The 22,928-nt window shown below is 39.1% G+C and overlaps 3 protein-coding genes across 6 annotated transcripts in view; all 3 read left to right on the top strand.

The window, feature by feature from the left end:
- The window catches only part of arhgap27 (Rho GTPase activating protein 27), a 31,923-nt gene extending 27,911 nt beyond the window's left edge, over positions 1-4,012 (top strand). For both annotated transcript variants that reach the window (XM_004556738.5, XM_012920635.3), the window contains 8 exons: positions 11-109; positions 1,122-1,221; positions 1,381-1,518; positions 1,878-1,976; positions 2,078-2,155; positions 2,306-2,437; positions 2,554-2,659; positions 2,783-4,012. In XM_004556738.5, coding sequence (XP_004556795.1) covers positions 11-109; positions 1,122-1,221; positions 1,381-1,518; positions 1,878-1,976; positions 2,078-2,155; positions 2,306-2,437; positions 2,554-2,659; positions 2,783-2,954 — 924 coding nt within the window. In that variant the 3' untranslated portion in view covers positions 2,955-4,012. The remainder of the gene's footprint in view (positions 1-10; positions 110-1,121; positions 1,222-1,380; positions 1,519-1,877; positions 1,977-2,077; positions 2,156-2,305; positions 2,438-2,553; positions 2,660-2,782) is intronic.
- A 719-nt stretch (positions 4,013-4,731) lies between these two features.
- Positions 4,732-13,535, top strand: vps25 (vacuolar protein sorting 25 homolog). Of its 2 annotated transcripts, none has more exons than XM_004556739.4 (6): positions 4,732-4,863; positions 7,327-7,472; positions 7,896-7,949; positions 8,052-8,140; positions 11,230-11,305; positions 12,704-13,535. In XM_004556739.4, the coding sequence occupies exons 1-6, from the start codon at positions 4,817-4,819 to the stop codon at positions 12,814-12,816; spliced, it is 525 nt and encodes a 174-aa protein (XP_004556796.1). In that variant the 5' UTR covers positions 4,732-4,816; the 3' UTR covers positions 12,817-13,535. The 2 variants fall into 2 exon arrangements, with proteins under 2 accessions (XP_004556796.1, XP_076743786.1); XM_076887671.1 differs by lacking the exon at positions 12,704-13,535 and adding an exon at positions 12,567-12,676.
- Positions 13,536-14,305: 770 nt separating this feature from the next.
- The window catches only part of wnk4a (WNK lysine deficient protein kinase 4a), a 50,066-nt gene continuing 41,443 nt past the window's right edge, over positions 14,306-22,928 (top strand). For both annotated transcript variants that reach the window (XM_014408460.4, XM_014408459.4), the window contains exons 1-2: positions 14,306-14,511; positions 14,772-15,413. In XM_014408460.4, coding sequence (XP_014263946.2) covers positions 14,799-15,413 — 615 coding nt within the window. In that variant the 5' untranslated portion in view covers positions 14,306-14,511; positions 14,772-14,798. The remainder of the gene's footprint in view (positions 14,512-14,771; positions 15,414-22,928) is intronic.

Genomic DNA, 22,928 nt, shown 5'->3' with positions numbered 1-22,928 from the left:
TGCATTTCAGTTAAAAGGAAAGAATGGTGTGGAGTTTCTGTTGCAATATGACACCGAAAGCATCATCACTGACTGGCATAAAGTCTTAGTGGACACCATAAGGCAACTTGTAAGTCTTTAAACTGCTTTTACAGAATAATCAAAATTAGGCTGCATTAAAATGGTTTAATAGCTTATTTGTCTTCTATTTTTTTCTTATATGAAAATATTAAATTTGCGTCTGTTTATAGAAGTTGATCTGTTCCATTTCCTGTTAATAACATTGTGTAGATATTCACTCCAATTCAGCTCCTACACAAAACAAACCCGCATATTTCATCAAGTTTCTTAAATTTTGTATCAATAAATGGCATAAATCAACACTTACAGGGAGCCAGATTTTGACCACCAAAGCTTAATTGCACCCAACGGTAACTAGACATTAGAAGATCACAACAGAAACTTCTGGTTGTTGTGGTTGATGGTGATGATGACAGGAGGCAGATCTCTGCTGCTGCTGCTTCACGCCTGAAGTCCCTAATAATTAGTGTTAAATACCCAAAGGTAAACAGGTAGAACTTGCTCAAAGTTTAAGAAAAAGCTTTTGCCGTGTCAACAAATGTACTCATGTTTCAGCTCAGATGAAGCCTTAAACATTAGCTTATTTGCCAATGAAGTTTTGTGTAAGTGCTATATTTGGATATTCAACATCTGAGCTTCATGCTTTTGGATTAGCACAGATGAGTACACTGGGAAAGCATACATAACTTTATGGGACTGTATTTTGGGCTATACCTCCAAAGGGGTGCCATTCATTCTGGACAATCTTGCAAGCAACCCCTACAAAGCTGGATGTCCAGAGACCGGGAGCTGGATGTTCTTTGGCTCTTTGGTTCTAGACTACTAGCGTAACTCTGGCTAAAAACAAAAATCAATTAAAACTAATATCAAGTTCATTTAATGTGTAGAAAACCACAGCATTAGAAAACACACAATTGTCTCACATTTTTTCCTAGTTAAGAAGCTTGTAGATTTCTGTTTTTAGCTACGTGGTCACTAGATGGAACATTTCTTTAAAAAAAGGTAAAATTAGAAAAACTCTTCATCAAGATTCATTTGTTTTGATTGTCTGTGTTTACCAGGAGTACCAGGAACATCATTCTGAGGAGGAGGATGCAGACATTTATGAAAAGATCCCCAACACAGATGAGAAGGTGGGAGGTGCCGTAGACAAGAGAAAATGTAAGTACAGCTTCTTCTACTTCAGCAAAAAAAAAAGCAAATTATCTCTGATTTTAACTGTGGCATGAGCAGCATAATGATTGTGCTTCAGTTAGATAGATAAGACATTTGTGAGCTACCCTCCCATCCTTTTTAAATGTCTATTGTTGCTATCTTTAGCAAGGGGAAGTGTTACAAGTACAGCTGCAACCACCACTGCAGCAGAAACAGAGCAGAAGAAGGTCCGAACCAAACTGATGAAGTTCCTCATGAAGCGTCCCACGTTGCAGACGGTCAAAGAAAAAGGCTACATCAGAGGTGATTTCAGACGAGGAAATGTAGAGCTTTGTTGTCATTTGCAGGCTTTGGCTGATTTGAATAGGAGGGAAAAATCAGTCTTTGTGCCTCCCAAACACTGAGCACTGATGTTGTGCCTATATCAGCATTTAAATACGAGCTGCTTTGAATTTTCCTACCCGCTTTTCAGTTCAGTTCACTTCTGTTTAGAGCTTATTTCTAGTGCATGGACAGCAAAATGGCAAAACAAACACAATGAAATTCTAAGGAAGTGTGTAATAGCCATGCTTTCGTCCAACTAGATGTCTTCAAGAGTTATGAGTATATTTAATATTCATTTCTGATATTGTGTGTAATCAAACTCTTCTAATTCTTTGCAGAAAATGTCTTTGGTTGTGACCTTGCGACATTGTGCGCACATGAAAAGACTACAGTACCGAGTTTTGTAGAGAAATGTATTAATGCAGTGGAAAGGCGAGGTAACACCTTATTTATATCACAGTGGAATAATTACAAAGTATATCTTCCTGTGTGCGTGATCAAGCAGCTGACTCGCTGGTGCTTACTTGCTGATTTCTAGGTCTGGATATTGATGGACTCTACAGAGTCAGTGGGAACCTCGCTGTCATTCAGAAACTGCGCTTCAAGGCCGATCACGGTAAAATCAATCAATGTGTTAAACTAATTAATTCAGTCAGTCACCTCGTGGGCAAGGAACATACTGTGGTGTTGATCTCATAGGCTCATTTTAGACAGCAGTGACCCCTGCTGGGTTTTAATAGCAAGTGCATGTGTTGTGTATAAACAGATGAACTGGACCTCGAGGACGGTCAGTGGGAAGATGTTCACGTTATCACTGGAGCGCTGAAGTTATTTTTCCGGGAGCTTTCTGAGCCGCTTTTCCCATACAGCCACTTTAATAAGTTCATCTCAGCCATCAGTGAGCATTCTTTAATTAACAATAAGCCTAATTCTAAGCGCTATATCATCAATTTTTACAGGTGAAATTGCAGTGAGTGTTGCCATTGATCATTAACAATTGTTATGTATTTCTAGGAATTGGTGATTTCAACACAAAACGGGATCACATGTATGACTTGATCCAGTCACTTCCTGCTCCAAACCACGACACCATGAAGCTTCTATTCGGGCATTTACACAGGTTTGTGACACTTTACTTTTCTGTCCTTTGCATTTTATCTTTTATTTATTTATTTTGCTTACTGTGCTTATATTCATATTGAAATTGAGAGGATTTGTCATAATTATTGAATTTCTTTCACAGGGTTATTGAATATGGGCAGGATAATCGTATGACTGTACAGAATGTGGCAATTGTGTTCGGCCCAACGCTTCTTCGGCCAGAGATGGAGTCGGGGAATATCGCGATGCACATGGTCTTCCAGAACCAGATAGTGGAGTTCGTCCTGAACGAATACAACTATCTCTTCCAATAAACAGTAACAAACCTCCAGTGCAGACCTGGGCCAACATGTAAATGTGGTCAAATTGTTTAAAGAGATAGATTTACCTTTGCATTTGCACATCAGCAGCTTCATTGTGCGATCTGGAAAGTTAAACTCCTTCTGTAAAATATGTGAAAGGGGTCTTCAAGTTTATTCAGACTAGGAAAGGGATCTTCACGTGCTCATCGCTGAGGATATTTGAAGCATGTTTAACCACTGTTTTATCTGGATTTTCTCTGTCGTGTGCAGCTTACACCGTTAGACCCTACGTTGGCAGTATTGCAGGAGAGGAAGTCGAGCTACATGGGTGTTGACAGGTGTTGTTTGGTTTACCGTTTCAAAGCCACTGAGCTTGTTTTGTGTGTGTGTGTGTGTGTGTGTGTGTGTGTGTGTGTGTGTGTGTGTGTGTGTGTGTGTGTGTGTGTGTGTGTGTGTGTATGGAATGAAGACTGTAACAAATTGCTCTCCCTCCCTGGAACTCTAGGTGTCTAAATCTCACAAGTCACTTTCTGGAGATTTTATTTTATTGCTTTTTTTGTTTTGGTTTATCTAAATCTCAGTGATAATAGAACCAATAGGTCAAACTTGGAGAAATGCATTAATTCTCTCTTTAGCAAATTTTCTTTTATTGCTTTTATCTTTATTTTTAGTAATTTACAGTTTATCACTCATGGCAATATCTGAGATTCTATGCTAATATTGTTTCTTCTTTTTCGGCCTCATTTTTACGCAGGAATTTTATTGTAATATAGAAATGTGTAAAAAAATATATTAATACTTCTTGCTATGAAATAGATGATGGTGACTTAGAGTACTTGTGCAACTTGTAGATTATTTTCAACTGAAAACATCATTTTTCAATCATGCTGTACTTGAAGAAATTGTATAATAACAGCACAGAGATATAAAGTAGCAACAGTTTGAAATTCAGAACAGAAACATGGATTGTAGCTTTATGACATGTAAATAGAAATAGATGGCATATTTATGCTTCAAGTTGGTGAAAATGCACAAGTTATTCCATAATAAAATAACTTTGTTAAAAAAGGTTTATGTGTGTATGTTTTTTTCTTGCAATCATGTGTTTATAAGCTGTAAATGGGAGAAATACATTTAAGAATTTGTTTTTTCATTAAAGCTGGCCTGTTACACTTGTCATGTATATTTTTATAATTGTGGATGTTCTCATAAATAATAATTTCCAAGGTTTCAAATAATGGGGTCAACATATATACAAGTAAACCATGTTATTCAAAAGTTCAAGCCTCAGACTGCTTTAAGCCCTCAGCTTGAAACAATTTTTCTACTCTTTGATTTGAGTTATCTTATCATTTTATGAAAATTTTAACTAAATATTAATCTAAAGTGAAAAACACTTTCGGTTAAATTAATATTCGACATTTGTTGAATAAAAAGGATTGCGTCATTATTCACTTTTAACTGTTCTTCATATATTTTATTGTCAAAGCAAATGGTTGCACAACTATTGTACAATTGCAATTAAACAAACTCTGGTTACACGTGCTGAAGAGGCTGAGGAAATAAAATGCTTATTTTATAAAAGGCTTTATAAATGCCAAAAGGTGTAACTTAAATATTAAATATTTAACACGGGTACAGGTCTTTAATTTAATCTACAAAATACATTTAAAAAATCATAAAGCTGATTTTTTTTGTAAATGCTGAGGTCTAAGTAAAAACAACAACAACAACAACGAAAACAAAAAAAAGTTAGAGAAAGAAATCTTTCTTCTTGCGATCCCCCAAATCGGAAGTTTATGAGTCGGACCATTTGGGAGGTTGGACGCGTTTCCGGGAGCTGTCAGCTGTGAGCACCCAACATATCCACTGCAATGAGTTTTGAGTGGCCGTGGCAGTACAATTTTCCACCGTTTTTCACGTGAGTCAGATGTTTCTCAGTATTTTTCAGAGCAGAGCTTGTGAACACGTAACTCAGTTTTCAGTATTTATTCATTTATGAGTCGGTGAGCGCTTATTTTCGTGCTAGCATCATGTTAGCACGCCAGCTAGCCAAACGAAACAGATTGCTAGGGAAGTGATTTTGCACTCACTGGCTTTCTGAAGTTTATTTAAAGTCTTTCTCGGTTTGTCTCAGTGGCTCGTTAAGGCTAGACTTCAGGGGGCTATATTAAAACATTAACAGGCAAACAGTTCATCGTCGTGTGTTTGAAATTTGGGATTTCCACTGTTATCTCGAGTGAGCTTATTTAATGGGATGAGCTGCGAGATAGCGAGAACTCCACCTAGTTATCACCTAAAGACTTGCACGTTTTGGTGTAATAAAAGTCAGGAAGACCTCAGTGCTGAAATCCCTGTAAAACACTGCTGTCCCGATAAATCACCGGGAGAGCAACTTCCCGAAAGGGACATTTAAAGGGGCTGCTATTGTCTAGGCGGTCGAATATGATAGGTTAGGCTTGCAATAAAAGACTGGTTTTATACATGATATGTAAAAATGACTTTTAACCCGTTACAATATGACAGATATTAGGAAAGCAGCACATATGTATATACTTAAAAATGGAACACTTTGCTCTTATCTTAATCCCAGGTCAGTGTTAACATATCTGCCTATGGGTGCAGTTTGTCTTTTGTATTAAGTTTGTATTATGTTGCCAAACATTGCTCCTGCCTGCAAGAACACAAAATCAGGCAAAACGTTGGATTGTCATTTTAATCACTGTCCTTGCAATAAAAAGTCTTTAAGTAAAATCTGACCATCTACTGTCTTCTGCTTATTCTATATTACTGGCTTTTACTGGCTCAAAATAGGCTGGCAATTGAGTTTTTTCAGGTACATTGATCTAGCACCAATTTCAAACAACCATCACCTCAAGGCACTTTATATTATAAGGTAATGATGGTGTAATTTTGGAGAGAACATCCCAGTGATCCATTCCTTCCCTATCCCTTCTGAACCCAAGCTAGGAGCTGTTTGCACAGGAGACGATACTGATAATTGAAGGCTCTGTCTTCTATTATACTTTTACAAACTCTAGGAACTGCAAGTAACCCTATAGTCTCAGAGCAAGGTGCTCTGTTGGCAGGATATGATGCAATGAGGCCTGTAACAGATGATCAGAGTTGTAACCAATGGACAGGTGGCTAAGGGCGGGCACAAAGACTGTGAATCAAACTGGCTGAAGTGGACGCAAACTGATGAGTAGTTTTCCTTATAGCCAGTGTTTTCGCTCTAAAATATCAATAAATCATGAAACCACCTGTTTGCATAGTTTAAATGTGAAGAAGACTTTTGTTTTTAGAATGTCTCATATACCCCCTGTTTGTTTTGCACATCAATAGCACAGCTAAATTAAGAAGAAACTAAAATAAAAGCTGTCTCTGTGGGTAAACTGACAGATCTTTAAATATGGCAGATTTCTTGTAGACTTTGCTGTACCTGGAAAGCAGCCACCTCTCTTTTTAGCAGCAATACCTAGAACATGCAGGGGGGGAATCTAAAGAGGGGCATTGCATTTACTTAACTACACTTATTTTAAAGCTTAAATATATTTGTTTTTTCTGATGTTGATTTATTATCTAAATCTACTAAGAAATTATGGCACGTTCTTATAGATTAAGTCAGCTGTATATAAATTGAATTGAATGAATGCTTTATTGGCCCCGCAGAGGAATAGGACCCCCCCCCCCCCCCCCCCCCCCCCACACACACACACACACTTACACACACAACAAAGACATCACATGGGAATACAGTTGGAGATCGGCAGCGTTGCAGAGAAAACACTGAAAAATTACACAACAGTGGGAAAAGTACAAGAGGAAAATAAAGAGACCTCTTCTCACGCTGGGCACCTATGGGAGGACAGCATGAGAACAGGAAACAAAAAAACCTCCTCTGCACAGAGAGCACATTAATGTCCACATCACAACATTAGAGCACGTGACTAGCCACAGAGGTGGATAGGGGGGTGGGGGGGTAATCCGAAGGAACACAGCAGTCGTCCTAAAGTAATTAAAATGGCTTTGTTGGAGATCAGTAAAACTATACAAGGGGTCAGTATGTTGGACACTGATGTTGGGGCCTGATGAGTCAAGACTTCAGGAGAAAGATTTTAAATAAACATCTTTTATTCTGGAACCAATGAAGAAAAGTAAAGAATTATTCATTATAAAACATTAAATGCTTACTAGATGAAGGCTTTTCGAGCAAACTGACTTTAATTAGAAATGCAGCATTCATAAAAAAGCTTGATTATGTGATTAACGCTGTTTATGGTTAAGGAAAAATGTGTTTGTGTCTTTAACGTGCATTAAGTTTATTTTGCCCAAGCATTTGCGGTAATCTTTGCAGTAATCTCTTTGTGTTCTTTTCTGACAGACTACAGCCCAATGTTGACACGAGACAGAAGCAGCTGGCGGCATGGTGCTCACTGGCTCTGTCCTACTGCCGGCATCACAAGCTCTACACGCTGGATGTCATGGAGGCTCAGGAAAGCCCCATGTTCAACAACAAGAAGATAGAACGTATCCTGAAAGTCAACCTGTGGTTCCTTTTTAAGGGAGTGTTCAATTATTTTAATGTTTTTTTTGGAAAAATATTTGTTTGTTTTTAGTTTAAATCCTTTATTTTTTATATATTACAATTGCTAAATCTCTTGTGAAGAATTTATAGTTCAGAGATATTAATGTTGACACATATTGCAGTCACTGTAGTTTTTAGGACAGAGCCACCTCCCCCTTTCTCTCTCTGCTTGACTGATTTATTTTGAGGTTTCCCTCTTGATTCGGGCCTGATACAAAGCTGTCTTCAGAGACTGAGGTCATAACATGATCACTGAATTTTATTTCCCAGCTAATCTGTGCCGAGGGCAAGATAAGGCATTTTAAACACAACTGGCATGAAGATGCTTATTGTGCCATTGCACATTAGCCTTAACTGAATCCCAGGAAAACTGTCAATGGAAGCAATTCAAGTTGTTTTTGAGGAACTGAGGAAAAAAGGTGAATTTTATTCACTTTACCTGCCAGCATAGTGTCATGATAAGAAAAAAAAAATCTTATTGTGTAACGTTGATAAGTGAAAAGCATTCTTGTTGTCTTCAGGCAACCTCGAGTGGTTGGACAAAAACAAGTCTCGGTGTTTAGTCATGTGGAGACGACCAGAGGAATGGGGCAAGTTAATATATCAGTGGGTGAGTCATCAAATTACAACACATACTGCCACAAACTGTTCTTTTTATATATATACATATATGTGTGTGTGTGTGTGTGTGTGTGTGTGTGTGTGTTTATTAAGGTTTTGTGCTTTTTTTCCCCTGATGTTTTAAAACTAGATATGATGAATGAGCAGTGATGGGTAAGATGTTAGTAAATGGGGGTAACCTGGGTACTCCTCCTTTCCAACTCCAAGAACATCTGTAATTTACAAAATAAGCTTGAGGTTTTTATTAAGATGGTCTGAAAGGAGTGACTAAGCCCAAAATCTGATTAGGAAAGTGTTTACTGAGTCACAGAGCAGAAACAACCAACACTTGTTCTCCCATAGACTTTTATACAACTTTAACTCTTTTTACTGCCCTCTGTTGATCATTAGCAAAAATGCATGTTTAAGGCCACACTGGCTTCACTGTTTATCCCTGCTTCACTCTGTTTAGAGTGACTGGCACACATGGATATAGAAACATGTATCTTCAGCTGTTTTACAAGGTCATTCGTTGATATTACCGCATCCCCAACCAACAAAATCCATAAACCTTTTTCTTTAACTCCAAAACTATGACTGTATGATTATTGGGGTTTTCCCTCGAGTATTTGTAAAATAAAACACCTTAAGAAGATTCTTCTTGTGAGTTGATGGTATATAATTAAACTTTAAACTGAAAAATGAAGATCTGAAGACTTTTCTGAACTTTATTTTTAGAATATCAACTCTCATTCTCGCAATATCATACAATTGATTGTCCCAAAAATCAGAATAGAATTAGGAAAAAAGGCTTTTAAATACACTGCCCCTGTTTCCTGGAATAATCAGCAGAAGGAACTGAAATTATTAGAACTGGTTACCATGTGGGAGTTTAATTCCATCTTAAAGGAACGAAAGAATTACTTTTTTTACTCGGTGTGATTGTTTTTAATTTCGCTCTTAATTGATCTGTTATTGTATATTTTTCATGTTTGTGTGGGATATTGTATTTGTTTTAAATGTTATGTACTGATGTGGTAATTTTGTTGCCATGATGCCAGGTCTCTCTTCGAAATGATAATTTTAATCTCAATGAGAGTTTTACCTGGATAAATAAAGGACTAATAAAAACATCAAACTGAATTAAAACCAAGCCTTAACCAAACAAGTCTTCAAACTAAGGGTCCAGAAAGTTTTAACTTCTCATCCTTCAGGTAGTCTATAACTCTCATAAATATAGCTGATCAGGTACACTATATTTTCGTTTATAAATTTATATCATTTTACCTATTTATTGCCTTTAGCCTCACAAATTACTTAAATCATTTTGTTTGGTTGCAGTTCTTGTAAAAACTGGACCCCACACTGCCTGTTCTGAACCCACATTTTGAACAACGATTATTCCTTTCTGTCTGTTCTCTCTTCAAAACAGAAACTTAATGATTAACTGCATGCGATGCATTTAGAAGAAATGGCAGCTTTAAAAAACATCTGTTTCACTTTCTCCAACTTTCAGTTAGTTTAATTCAGTTTCTGCTTTTTTTTTTTTTTTGTACGTTCAGGTTATAAGACTGTTTACCACTTCATGTGTCAAATTAAGAAATTATAATAAAATAGAATAAGACTTGTGGTCAAGGTTCCAAATTAGTACCTTCAAAGATCCAAATGGGTATAGTTTTTTTTTTTTCCCCCCCCATTTTTCCAGTAAGTCTGGGAAGCCTATCAGCTACATGTCTGTAAGGGGGGAAAATTATCATGTAATAAAAAGGATCTAGTGCGTTTTGATGCCATTTACAGATGTGCCGTATTCTTTCTTGTGCTGTTCATGATAGAGATTGGCACACAGATGGTGTTGGTGAAGGTTAATGGAGCACATCTTCAGGGCTGTGGGTGTACGTCACAACCGCTGTGGTTGTGTAAACAATTTAAACACGACTGCTGTGCTGTTTTGTACACCTTGTACTTCTGCACACATATTGTAGGTGTTACCTGCGACATAACGAGAAGGCCAGTGTTGTATTCATCGACCACTTGGGCTCTCTTTGCTCCTTGTGCTTAAAAAAAAAAAAAAAAAAGCAGCCTGCGCTGGCACGAGTGCAGAGCCACTGCTGACTTCTTGAGGAGCAGCACACTTTTAGACAGGTTAGAACTGATCATTAGCAACAGATGTTGGGATAATTTCTCTAGGGACAAAACCATGGTGGACAGAATCTGTGTCCTGCATCTGCTAGTCGTTTGTGAATTTCTTGCTTTAGCTCCCGCATTAGTAACCTAAGCAAGTGGTTTCAACCTTTGGACCAGAAAGTTTGTGGTGCTGGGCAGGTTTATGGCACTTGCATCTGTCTGATTTTGTGTAAAAATGTGTGAAAATTGTTCCAGATTGTATACTGGGGTTGTGGTAATTGAAAAGGAGTGAAACTGGTTTGAACATGTTTATATTTTCAGTGTCAAAAGCATATGTCTGTAAATATTCTATATTTTGCCAACAAATCCAATGGAAACAATCAGTGATTTGTTTTATTAACAAGTATTGTTTGCACATTCATTCTTTACTGCTGGGTCATGAGGGGAGGGTCAAAATTATAGCCTTCAGCGATATTAAATAGGATTGAAGCTACAGACAAGCTAGAAACATCTGAAAATACAGTTGGGTTCATAAATAATCCACCACAGTGGATTTTAAGTGAAACAACAGAAATACAGACCTAAAGCTGTAATTCAAAGGTTTTAACAGAATTTTGACACTAAGTGTTTGGTTATTAAAGCCATTTTTATGCACAGTCCCTCATTTTCACAGACTTAAAAGTAACTGGACAATTGAGTGGGATGGGGGGAAAATCAATACAGCATAGTATCGCAATATTTTGCATGGTAATATTGTATCAATACAGGGACACCAAACATCAATATTTTATTAAATAAATAAAATACTTTGGGAATAGTTTATATTTTTATCCACAATTTCATCATCTAGAATAAAATGGGGGTCTTTTTCTTTAAAAAGCTGCTTTTTTTTTTTTTTGGTAATAAAGAAAATTATTCTCTGTCACCTTAACGCATCTGTAAATGTAACCATTATATCTTTTTCCGACATTTTAGGTTTCCAAAAACGGTATGGTCAACTCTGTGTTTACACTTTATGAGCTGTCCAATGGTGATGACACAGAAGGTGAAGGTATGGCACCGTTTTAAAGTTTTCCACATGGAGAAAGCACCCATAAAACCCAGCTCGCGTTAAAGTAAACATAACATAACACAGTGGCGAGAAAGGCTTTTATTAATGCTGGCTGTACAGTAGGTTTCCAGTCCTAGTTTGTTTTAACTGTTTGATTTGTGTTGTTTACTCTGTTTCCTGTTTCTGCATGATTTCACCTAGCTGTAGTCCCAAATTGCTTCTTTCATCTCTATTTTTGCACGTAAAGCACTGTTTAATGTTAATAAATGCCATGCTAATGAAATGTGCTGCACACATTGACCCAAAATATTATGAAGATATCAGCTTAATATACTGCTTATCCTTTAAGTGCTTAAAAACATCTCTGACCTGCCAAGGCATGGACTTGAAAGAGACCCTGTGGTATCTAAACCTTTTGCCCGTGACTGGGAGCCAAAAGGTCTTGCTGTGTCAGAGATTCCTGTTCCTTAATAATTTGGCTCTTGTCAGAGTGGCTCGGATACCTGCCCATTTTTTACTTGTTTTCTTGCATAGCACACCCTAACCCTACAGGGAACCTATTATACTTACTTCCAGCTACATATGTTTAATCTTGGCCTCAACTAGACCAGATTTGCATGATTCACAGCTTGAAAATAATCCTTATTTACCAAATACCGAACCTTGATGGGGCCTTCAGTTCATGGACTGACTGAAGTATCAAGTATCATACACAGCCAAGAGGAGTGAAAAATGTGTTTGGTGCAGCCCCTGAAGCCTGAGATTTTGATTTATTTGGAACTTTGGCACAAAGATTAACGCTCACAACAAGCGGTGAATTCTGGATTCGAATTCCACTTTCTGTACAGAGTTTAAATGTTTGCCCTGTGCCTCTGTGTGTTCTTTCCAGGTATTCTGGGCTCTTCCCTTACAGTCCAAAACATGCACATTAGGTTAATTGTCACTGTGTGTGAGCCTTATTATAAACCGGTGATCCCATCCCTCCTATCTGGCATCACTGCAAAGAGTCAACACTTATCATATAAAACTATGCTGCTGGTCCTCCAAGCAGCATGCTTGAAATTGGCTCTGATCCCCTAAGGCGTGGACTCTGAAGTTGCCCTGTGGTACTCAGTCCTCTGCTGCTAATTGAGAACACCCCATAAGCCCTCCTCGTTCTTAGTGACCTAAATAATTTGGCTTCTTTGAGAGTCACTCAGATATTTAGCCTATGTTTTTCCCAGATCCAACACATTAACCAAGTGTTCCCTTGCTCTCTTAGGCAGATATTTCCAGACTTGAAATGCAGGTTTGTTATGAGATAATAGTTGTTATTCACCTCATATTTGAGTGATCGGTGTTTTGACTCATTGATTAGTTTATTTGATTTTCTTATAGCTTGTAATCCTTTTTCTCCAGAGTTCCACGGTCTGGAGGACTGGATGCTGCTTCGCTCGCTGCAGGCTTTACAGACAGAAGGCAAAGCCGAGCTCTTCACCATGGATGATGGAAAAGGCGTCAAGTTCTTCTAAAACTGTGCTGGAATCACACACCCTCTGTCTGGGAGCCCTCATACTGTACTTTACAGACAAATTTTTATTAAGATTTAGCCATTTAAGGCTACATAAGGTGCACCTCAATACCGAGTCTAGTGGATGCTGGTCCTCTAATTGTTGTTGCCTTCTCTTACTGGAAGAGAACCAATATCATTTCTAAGTGTTTGGGGGGGGGGGGCATTTTAGATCATGCTACTTGTAAAGTCGTCATAGGTAGCATTTGTTGCCATTTAACCATGCAATGAATATCAGGGCACTAAATACTGTCATGTCTGAGTACTTTAGGGGAACATCTTTCCCTGCCCGCTTTAACTTTACTCCATCTTTATTATTGTAAATGCATCTACTTTTATTCTCATTTTTCTCTGTTAACAAATTTACTCTGTAAAAATAGCTGTGGATCTTTGCTCGGCTGTTATTCCTCTGTTCCAACCAGACATACCAAGAAATTCCAGAAAGCAACACCAGAGGGACTTTTTATTTTGAGAGTAAATGCTTCCAGAAGAGGAACACAACAGACGCTTGAGCCAGTCTTGGCTTGACTCAGCTGCGTGTAATAATAGTGGACTTCATGTACAGATTGCTGTATCCTATTATTGTGCAGTAGCTACTGTGATGCTCCTGTTATCTTTATCTCTGTCTATATTCAACTTCTTTTTCATATCCTGTAGGAAATAAATTAGACATTTGTTAAATTTTCTGGCTATTTCCTTTCTTTCACGTGCATCGACGTTTTGTTGTGTGATAAACACGAGTGAGGACTTCAAAAGCTTTGCAGAGTGCAGACTGAAACTGCAGCAATGATGATGTTTTGATCTCCTTGCTGCAGCTGTATTAAAGTACTGCATACTGACATCATGTGCTGTGTATTCCCGCCTGTGGAGGGATGATACAGCTCCAGAGAATTGTGCGTGTCTTTGTGGATAAAACCTTGTATGTTCTCTTGTGGGGCAGGTGGGGCCCAGTGTGGCCTTGGCTGATAATGGTGTACTGTTTCACGAGCAGCAGCCCCCCCCCCCGTAGGCCAGGCGCGGGTGCGCATCCTCCACCTTTGGGCAGCATACCGCTTTCCACAAATGAGGACAGCCTTGGCTCATAAAATGACTCATTGTTTTTATCTAATTTCAGAGGAAACTGAGGAGGAGTTCTTTTGATCAGCGGGGGGCCAGTTGAAAGTGTGGACATTCTGTTCGCCAGTAAGCTTAAAGTCAACCAGCTGAAGAACCTGATCGCCAAATTAATACAAAGTGTCATAAAAGGCAGCTTATGGATTGTTTCTCAAAAATTTAGAGTCACTCCCACAGTTGAGTTTTGAAGATATTCTTTTAATCGGATAAAACAAATCAAAACTTAATAACACTTGCGGTTCAAAATGATAAATTACCAAACATTCATCTTATTATAATTACTCCCTCTGGATTGCCCTATTGGCGCGTGAAAGCTGCGAGGGGGCGGAGTTGGAAGCGCGCACTGGGAGAGCACAGGACGAACTGCCCTCCGGAGCTTTGTTGATATTGGCAGTTCAGACCTTTCGCAGTAGGTTATGGCAAAAGCTTTCAGAAAGACAAGAAGAAGAAGACGAGAGGACCACACGAATCACTTGAAAGAAACTATGCATTAATGTGCGTGGAGCGTTCAAGTGACATGTTTTTTACGCAGTGAATGTGCTGAGTAAGTGTATTTTCCTCACTTTTCTGTTTTTTTACACGCTTTATCTGTCATATACTTCTAAGGCTGGTTACCACTACAGGCACTACAGTAGTTTACACGTTTCCTGACTATCCTCTCTAATCTTGTTTTCCTTAGATATGGCTGTTATTCAGTCTCCAGTCTTTTGTTTTAAAGCCACTGACTTAACTGACATCATGGAAAAGTAACCTCAAATATAAAGTAACGGTGCTCTGCTGTCCTACTGTTATTTCCATATTTAGGCTCCAAATCAGGTTGAACCTGCCACAATGTCTCATGCACAAGTAGAGATACCAGGACGCGGGTTCCCGGGGCTCTCCGTGGATATGACCGACGACTGTTTGTCCCGAGTCCCATCCGTGCTGAGGACGCACGGGCTGGGCGCACGGAGGAACTCCTACGGCCTGCAGAAAATTAGTATGGACATTGATTCTCCCCTATACAGCGGTGTACTTTCCAAAGCCTTATCGTGGTCGGCAGAAAATATTCTCTCTCTGCCCGAGTCCAGAGCAGAGGAAGAAAAAACAGACGACACCCCGCCGTCCGCGTCTCCGGTTTCCAGCTCCAGCACGTGCCGCCAGGACCCCGACGCCGGGTCCGTCGGTGGCAACTGGAAACCTGTTGCCAGATCCACTCCTCAAGATCCCAGCTCGGACTCTGAAAACGAACTTCATAATAAACAGCAAAAGATTCTGTCTCGCATCACGTTTGACACTCAGTGGGAGCAGGAAGAAAAGGAGGACGTGGAGACTAAAGCGGTGGCAACATCTCCTGATGGAAGATATCTCAAATTCAACATAGAGATTGGAAGGGGGTCTTTCAAGACGGTCTATAAAGGGCTGGACACAGAGACTACAGTGGAGGTGGCATGGTGTGAGCTACAGGTAGGATGCACACTGGGTCTGTTCACAGCATATTCCCATCTATGTACAACTTCACACAAACGATGCATTGGTTTCCAGGACTTTTAAATCTACCTTTCCTAAAATGAACACTAGGCCAAGTGTGTAAGCTGATGCTTTTCTTGATTTCCTGGCCCACTTGCTGCTCTAATTCCTCCCTCAGGGCATCAGGGTTGATGTCAGGCAGCTAATCTACTGTATATTATTCCCCACTGACCTTGAGTTAGTTGTGTCAGGCACTTGCATGGTAAGGCAGGTCATCCTGTTAGCAGTCAGCTCCAAGCTGAGCTACAGTACTCTGCTTGTCATGAATCCCCTCTAATCTCTGTTTTCATTAACAACCAGTGACACTGGGGCTCTCTGAAGGCCTCACGTGACAGCTAAGAACATCTGAAAGGTAATAGATCAAGTTTTTAGGAACATACCATCAGTGGTTGTGTTAAAAAGTAAATGTGATGTGGGGCTTGTGAGATGAAGTTCTGCTTGGTGGTCTGGCCTTGCAGGGCATAATGCCCACGTGTATCATGTAAACATAAAGTAAGGCAGACGACTGAAGAGGCAGGCTTCAGTAAAACTGTAGAAGTGTCAGTACTTTTTATGCCATAGCATTTGGCGCACAGCCTTGAAACAGCCTGGGCAACAGCTGACACTTCTCTTGCTTACATGGTTTGATAGCACAGTTGTGGATTTAAAGATTAAAACTGTAAGTCCACTCTTAACATTTGCAGTTTTGTGTGTGTGTGTGTGTGTGTGTGTGTGTGTGTGTGTGTGTGTGTGTGTGTGTGTGAGACGTGGATGGGTGTAAGTAACTGGCAGCCACATGAGCTTTGAAGCTGTGTCCTCATAGCCTTTAAATGTCAAATTAAACCATGTGACAAGGATATTGCACTATATACATGCTGGCAATGTTTACTTTTGTTTTGATTCAAACACACTGGAAGTTTTTTTTTTTTTTTTAAGATACATCTTCATTTAAAAGCACTCTTTACTGAATTAAAAAAAATGCACAGAGCTACTTTTTGTTGTGCAGTTATTTTCTACAGAAGCCATCGGAGTGCAGATAATAAGAGAATGTATGGGCATGAAGGGAATCTGCCCTTAAGGCTCAAGCTCTAGCACCTTCTGCCTCAGAGCCCACCTGTCTGTCAAGTCACACAACAGGTATCTGTTAACAGGAAGCAGATGGAGAGTCACACAGGCTCCTGCTTGGGGCACAGATGACCCATTACCTGCATCATGCAACACAGGCACTGATGTTTCACATGTTTGAGTCAAATAAACGCATTGGTCCATTGGGGTACTTTGTGGTCAGACATAACCCTGATTTTACCTTCTGTGGAGTGAAAAGTACAGCAATCTTTTTTTGTGGCTCTGTGTTGGAAACAAGCATGCTATTTCATCTCTTTACTTGAGACATGAGTCCAGTTAAGCTCCTTAATCACTCCTAATAAGCTTAAAGGTGACCACTGTTGATATGGTTACTGCTGTGATAATTTAACCTCAAAGAGACGGACTCAGATTCAGTTCCATTTCTTAAGTGAAATCACCACCCCGTCCACCTTTTGATGCTTAAGTGAAACTCAAAAGCTGAGTGTTGGTGGCTAAACAGAGATCGCTCCTGTAATGTTGATGGAGCAGCAGTGGAAGGTGCGTCACTGCAACTCAGGTAGAAATGCCTTAAGCTCTTTTAACTATGTATTACAGAGCCTGAGCTCTAATCTGCCGGATGTTCTAAGCTGTTCAGAATACAGAACAGGTTTTAAAGCACATCTAGTTATAGAGATCAGAACTTCAATTCATCATAATTGTCACTGTGACACAGAGAGGTGTTCTTTTGTGAATGGTTGGGCTGCATTGTTATGCTGAATGCATTGCAGTCTGGGCGGCGTCTACAGGGAGGCATTGTGCGATCACGTAAAAGGTAAAGAAAACATGCCGAACCCTCTGTGACATGAGACATTAAAGCCACTGAAAACTTTTGTGTGCTGTCTCTCTTCATAAACCAAATGAAGGCTTGTACTAATACAGAGAAAAGTAGTCCCTCACTAGAATCAAAGCTTCCTTAAGCTTACAAAACCCCTGAAAGATATAAACGCTGTGAAATCATACACATGTCTGAGGAAGATCACTAGTTTGAGTGTGTTGGAGCTTTTCTGCTGTTTTCTTATAGACTTCTTTTTGTATCCAGCGCCAACATTGTAAGTGAGGGCTTTTAATTTCACTCTTTATTATTTAAAACATGAATGATTTATTGACATTCACAACATTACCAGCCAGTTGAAGCACAGATAAGAAACTTTCATGCAGTTCATAAAGTGTTGTCTATTTACACTTTGTGTCCAGGAAGCAAAACATCCTGGTATTTTGTTGTTTAATAGTCACGCTTATACAATTTGTTTCTTTTATATGTTAATGCAAAACATTTCTGGATCATGTGTTATCAGATTTCTTTTTAAATTCTCAAATTTCATAATTAATGCTGGGTGAGCTTCAAAAATAAGGAACTGATCAGAATCAGTACTTGATTACTTGCTCTTATGTGATCTTTGCTATTTTGGGTTTAAGATCAAGTGCAAACAGTCAGATATTGCTCATCCATATCCTTTTGTTCTTCCTAATCACATGTTGTGCTGAGTACACACACCTTATCAATGCATTTAAAACCGGATGGACATGGCAAAAATATCACTAACTGATTATATAAGTCTGCTGGCAAGCTGATAAAGTAACACCCAGTGGGTGCTGCAGAACATTTTAAAACAAACTGTACCCAAACACTTGTGCCGATTGTTTGGTTATCTTTAGACGCTCAGTTGCATCTGCCACACTTCTCACATTTTTTTCTCTTCATCCAAATCGCCATTAAAGTCGCCCTCGTAGTTCTTGCATAAGCACTGCAAATTTTACAGAATCCTCCACATTTCTGTGGAGGATTCTGTAAAGTTCTTTCTTTCTTTCTTTCTTTCTTTTTTTTTTTTTTTTTTTTAAAGAAAGAAGACTTAGTCTACATCACATCGCAGATGCCCATGAAGCAGGATAAAAAAAAACTAGTTCCACTTGTACTTTTGGTCATTTTGTGTATTTGTTAGTGTTGGTGTCACTGCACTGGTCATTCAGCCTCCAGACCTCTTAATGGCTGCATACATCTCTTACCTATGGATAAAACAAGAGTTTAAATGCTGCTTGATAATGTTGCTTTACAGGTGGCAGCTACCTAGCAACTGCTCACCCACAGGTAATTCAGGTGCCATATAGGTATTGACCGCTGAGCTTTTAAGTTAATACAGAGGAAATGAAAAATTGATGAGCTGTTGTGTGGCCCTCTGTTCCTCCCATTCATATACTGTTCTCACTGCACTGCATTGAGTCAAAAGGAAGAGTTGTTGTTACTGCGTCTAAAATGCTGATCGTTGCATGGATTAATGAGCTTGGAGGTTCAGCACCTCACAAGTGACTGCAACAGCACACCGAGCTACTTAGTAACTGATAGGAATGAGTTCACTGAGGCACATATCCTTTTTGGTGATCCTTTGTAAAGGGCATATGTTGCACAATACCTGATCTTATTCAAGGGCAGCACTTTCCAGCAGTTCTCTCCAACCTTGCCCCCTCAGCGTCTCAGGCACTTTTATACGCTTGGTTCATTTTTAAACATAAACCAACACAGTTTCTGTTATCGTGCAGTGTTTTTATGAGGGCTGTTATTAATGGAAGGCTGGCCTTAGCACCCACAACCAATTAATACCAGGTCCTCAGATGCATAAATACGGGCTGAAAGACCGTTTTCTGCTGATTAAGAGAAACCAGATCTTTAAAGTTGGTGCACCCTGGAGGTTTTATTGATGGTCACAAACTGTTTAAGAGGATTTTTTTTTCCTCAGCTAATGCTTCTTCTAAAACAAATAAAACTTAATGCTGTTGAAGCATGTAGATTGGGCTGTTATTAACCATTTCTTTAGTGGTTTTTACCCATTATAAACTGGTAGTTTTCATACAGAAAACTACAGAATGCTCACACAGGCTAGCTTGTCCAGTATTTTTCCAGATATAAACAATGAATTCATTAAAACATGCACAACTAATGAATTGATATTGAAAATAACTGCCTGTTGTTTCAGTGCTTTATTCCTTTTGCCGCTAGTAAACATAGTTCCTGTGTCTAGGTGCAAAAAAAAGGAGGGTAGATTGTACATCAGCCGAGTTGTAGTAAGACCTGGAAACATTACTGAAGCAGTGAAACTGGGCTCTTGATGTAGTGTTTACGTTTTAGCTCAGAGTTTTAATACTCATATCGAAGTAGCAGATTAAATTAAAGCTGTAAAACCTTATTAATGTCTTGCTACTGTGTCCGTATAGTTATGAGGCTAAACAAAAAGGCATAAATCTAGTTTGGCACGCCCCAAGATTTCTGTTGCCCCCCCCCCCCTCTCACTCATGCTAGCCTGGGTTTCATAGTATAAGCCTGGCTGTGTAACTTTTATCTGAATGTGGCTAGTGTTCACTGACAAGCCATGGGCTTCCTATCAGCTCTACTGTAGCCAACATCAACATGGTCTTTCCTTGTAAGGCCCAAAGTGCACCCAAAATCAGCTTATCAGGGCGAGCCAATGTTCTGTGAGTAGAAAGTTAAGAAGGCGCACAGTGATAGCCTACATGTACACATGGCATAACGTCATTTTGATGTGGGGCCCGCTGTTTGTTGTTTTGTTTTTTTTCCTTTACTGAGCACGTTGGTCACCTGTGAAATTTGTACTGTACTGAATGTGCACGTCTTGGTGATTGCTCTGCAAGATACAGCTTGTCTGTATCATTCAGCATACTGACAGCACTGTGCCTAGATAGCAGTGTCTCATTGGCTGCTGTTGATAACAGGTTAGTGAGGGTGGATACTGTAGCTGCAAGCAGAGGCAGCATGAGGCTCTTTGTTTAGGGGCTTTGAGCCCAGGGCCATTGGGTGTGTTTGTGTGTTTACACTGGAAACCATAGTTCTTGTGTAGGTATAAAGGTGAGCGTGTGTGGTTTTGTTTTTTTTTCTATTTGCTTGATGGACTGGTTACTGTACCGTGGACCTGTCACTCACCTAATCCATACACAAGGAGACTGCTTATTGATGCTTTCTTAGACATAAGTTCCAGAAGTAGGACCCGCTTGATTAAATAATAGTTTAACTTTGTAATCCACAGTTATACGTTTAATCTTAGATACTAATCAAAAGTTTGGGAGTGTTAAAAGTCTTCTTATTCATCAAAGAAAATCATATTAAATATTGTCTAATACAGAAGAAACTGATCAGAAATCTTTCTTTTAAAGACTCATGTTTTCTTTTAATGGAATGGAGAGGAACCCAGGTCAGACCCACACACTGGAGAGATTACATCTCTCAGAAGGCTTGGGAACACCTCGGTGTTTCCCCCCGGAAACATTAGAGGTGGTGGGCGAAGAGAGGGAGGTCTGGGTGTCTCCTGCTCAGATTGATGCCCAATAACCCAGATCCAAAAATGGATGGATGGATGGTCACAGAAGCATCTCTTGCCTCTCTCCCAATGGCATACATTAACTAATACAAATTTAATATGTTACAATTTAATTAATCATTTTAACTGATAATTAAGGAAGCAACAAATCTAGCTAATTCACTGCCAGCGCTCCTAAAACTCAGAGTATTTTAGACTGGGACCTGTTCTGTGTTTTTGTACAACAGTTTGTACTATTCCCTTTACAAACCAGCATAATTCATCTCTGACCAGTTAATGAAGCAGTTACTTGCAGTGTTTAGTGTTCAGCTGTAAGTTGGCTGTTTTTTAAACCAGAAAAAGCTGTTTCTTCACGCTCAGTTATGCACTGCAGTCTCATATTTGTCCTTTTTATGTTGGCTAGTCTTCCAGTAGCGTGCAGGGAGTAGTACACTCAGTGGTTTTGAAATCCTCAGGTTTTTGGCAGTTTCCCACTTTAGATAAAATAATTTTTATCTTTTAGGAATCTTTTCAGTATTTATGTCAACATTCATGATAAATGAAACATAAAACTTTTCATTTATCATTTCAAGGTGTAGTAACAGAAGGGAAATCAAGCTCAAATGCACACATTACATGTGAAATGCATTCAGAGATAGGTCACACAATCTTATTGTTACCAATTACTCAGTTTTGGTAACAATGTAAACAGTAATAATCAACAATAATGCTTTTACAATAACCACAGACTCCGTAGGTTTTGATTAACACAAAGGATAATAGATAAGATGATATTAATGTCTTGAGATGTACAAAAATGATACTCTTTTCAGTTATTATATGTACCTCTGCCAGACACAGACTGGAAACACCAAGCGGAAAGAACAGATTAGAAACTGGTTTTCCGTCCTCGAGATGTAGCGATAGAGCTAGTGAAATTTACGTGCTAAAATGTGCCACTGGCAAAGGCTCTGTATCTGCTGAGTCATTGCTTTTATTATTTTTCCTCAGTGAATCAATTCTTCATGTGAGAGATTTCAGTAAGTAGTCCAGGTTTGTTTAAAGTTTTCCAACTTCCAGTAATAGTGCTCTGGTAACCCATATTTTATACAATCACTTGCTCCGCTTCACGTTTTTCACGTGCGGCTCAATGGAAAGCTTGTTTCTTGGTATTGGGTTTATCCCGTGAGATCCCTTTAAAATGACACCGGTATCTGCTCCTCTAAAGGAATCTTTTGTGTTTACAGTAATCACATTGTCTTGAGCATGAGTATATTTTCCCTCTTATCTTCTGTGCTTTGAATACATATCCGATTGTTCAGTCTGACGTCACTAGCCGTGTCTGGGTCTAAACTCCGCTGCAGGTCCATATATCAAACGATCACTATGGCATTACTGAGAGTTGAAAAACTGTCTAAAGTCTTTCATCTTTAATAAAATGATCAGCGTTCTGCTCTACCAGGTGTAACAATTGAGTTTAACATCCAGGCATCCATGAAAACGGAATTTATGACATTTAACGGAGTTAGAAGTTAGCAGGGAGTTAGCTCGCTAGCTTCTATCTAAATACAATATAGCATGTCCTGACTGCGGGGTTTTGGAAACAAATTAAAACGTACAGCTCTGCTATCACTTCCAGCATAAATGAAGACAGAAAACTAAACAGCAGTGACGTTTGTAGGGTTACTGAAGTTGGGCTAGCTGGTATATAATGATGTGCTATGTGACCGCTAGCAACACAGCTATGTTAGCTTAATATAAACAAGCTAACTTTTTTCTCCACTCAATAAAAGTTAATGTGAGTGTTGTCGGTGGTCAGGAACAAATGTAATCGCATGGCAGGATGCTGTAAAAGGACCAAACTTCAGCCAGGAGAACAACTGAGATCCATCCACATATGAGGTTAGTCATTCATATACTGCTGCATAGGCTGGGCTGTAGTTTCATCCTAAGGTTTTAAAAACTGAGCTTAAATAAATGATTAGTGGTAATAAAAGCCGAGGGAGGTCAACAGTGATCACTGACTGTTTTAGGAGCTTTTTGA

This window comes from Maylandia zebra, linkage group LG8 (genome assembly GCF_041146795.1).
Source record: "Maylandia zebra isolate NMK-2024a linkage group LG8, Mzebra_GT3a, whole genome shotgun sequence".
Taxonomy (NCBI): Eukaryota; Metazoa; Chordata; class Actinopteri; order Cichliformes; family Cichlidae; genus Maylandia; species Maylandia zebra.
The sequence above is the reverse complement of the archived record's forward strand: the minus strand, read 5'-3'. Positions and strand labels throughout refer to the sequence as shown.

Coding starts and splice junctions, on each gene's coding strand:
- vps25 (XM_004556739.4), top strand. CDS start 4,817: ATGAGTTTTGAGTGGCCGTGGCAGTACAATTTTCCACCGTTTTTCAC. Junction 4,864..7,326: donor AATTTTCCACCGTTTTTCAC/GTGAGTCAGATG, acceptor CTTTTCTGACAG/ACTACAGCCCAATGTTGACA. Junction 7,473..7,895: donor CAACAACAAGAAGATAGAAC/GTATCCTGAAAG, acceptor ACTGAATCCCAG/GAAAACTGTCAATGGAAGCA.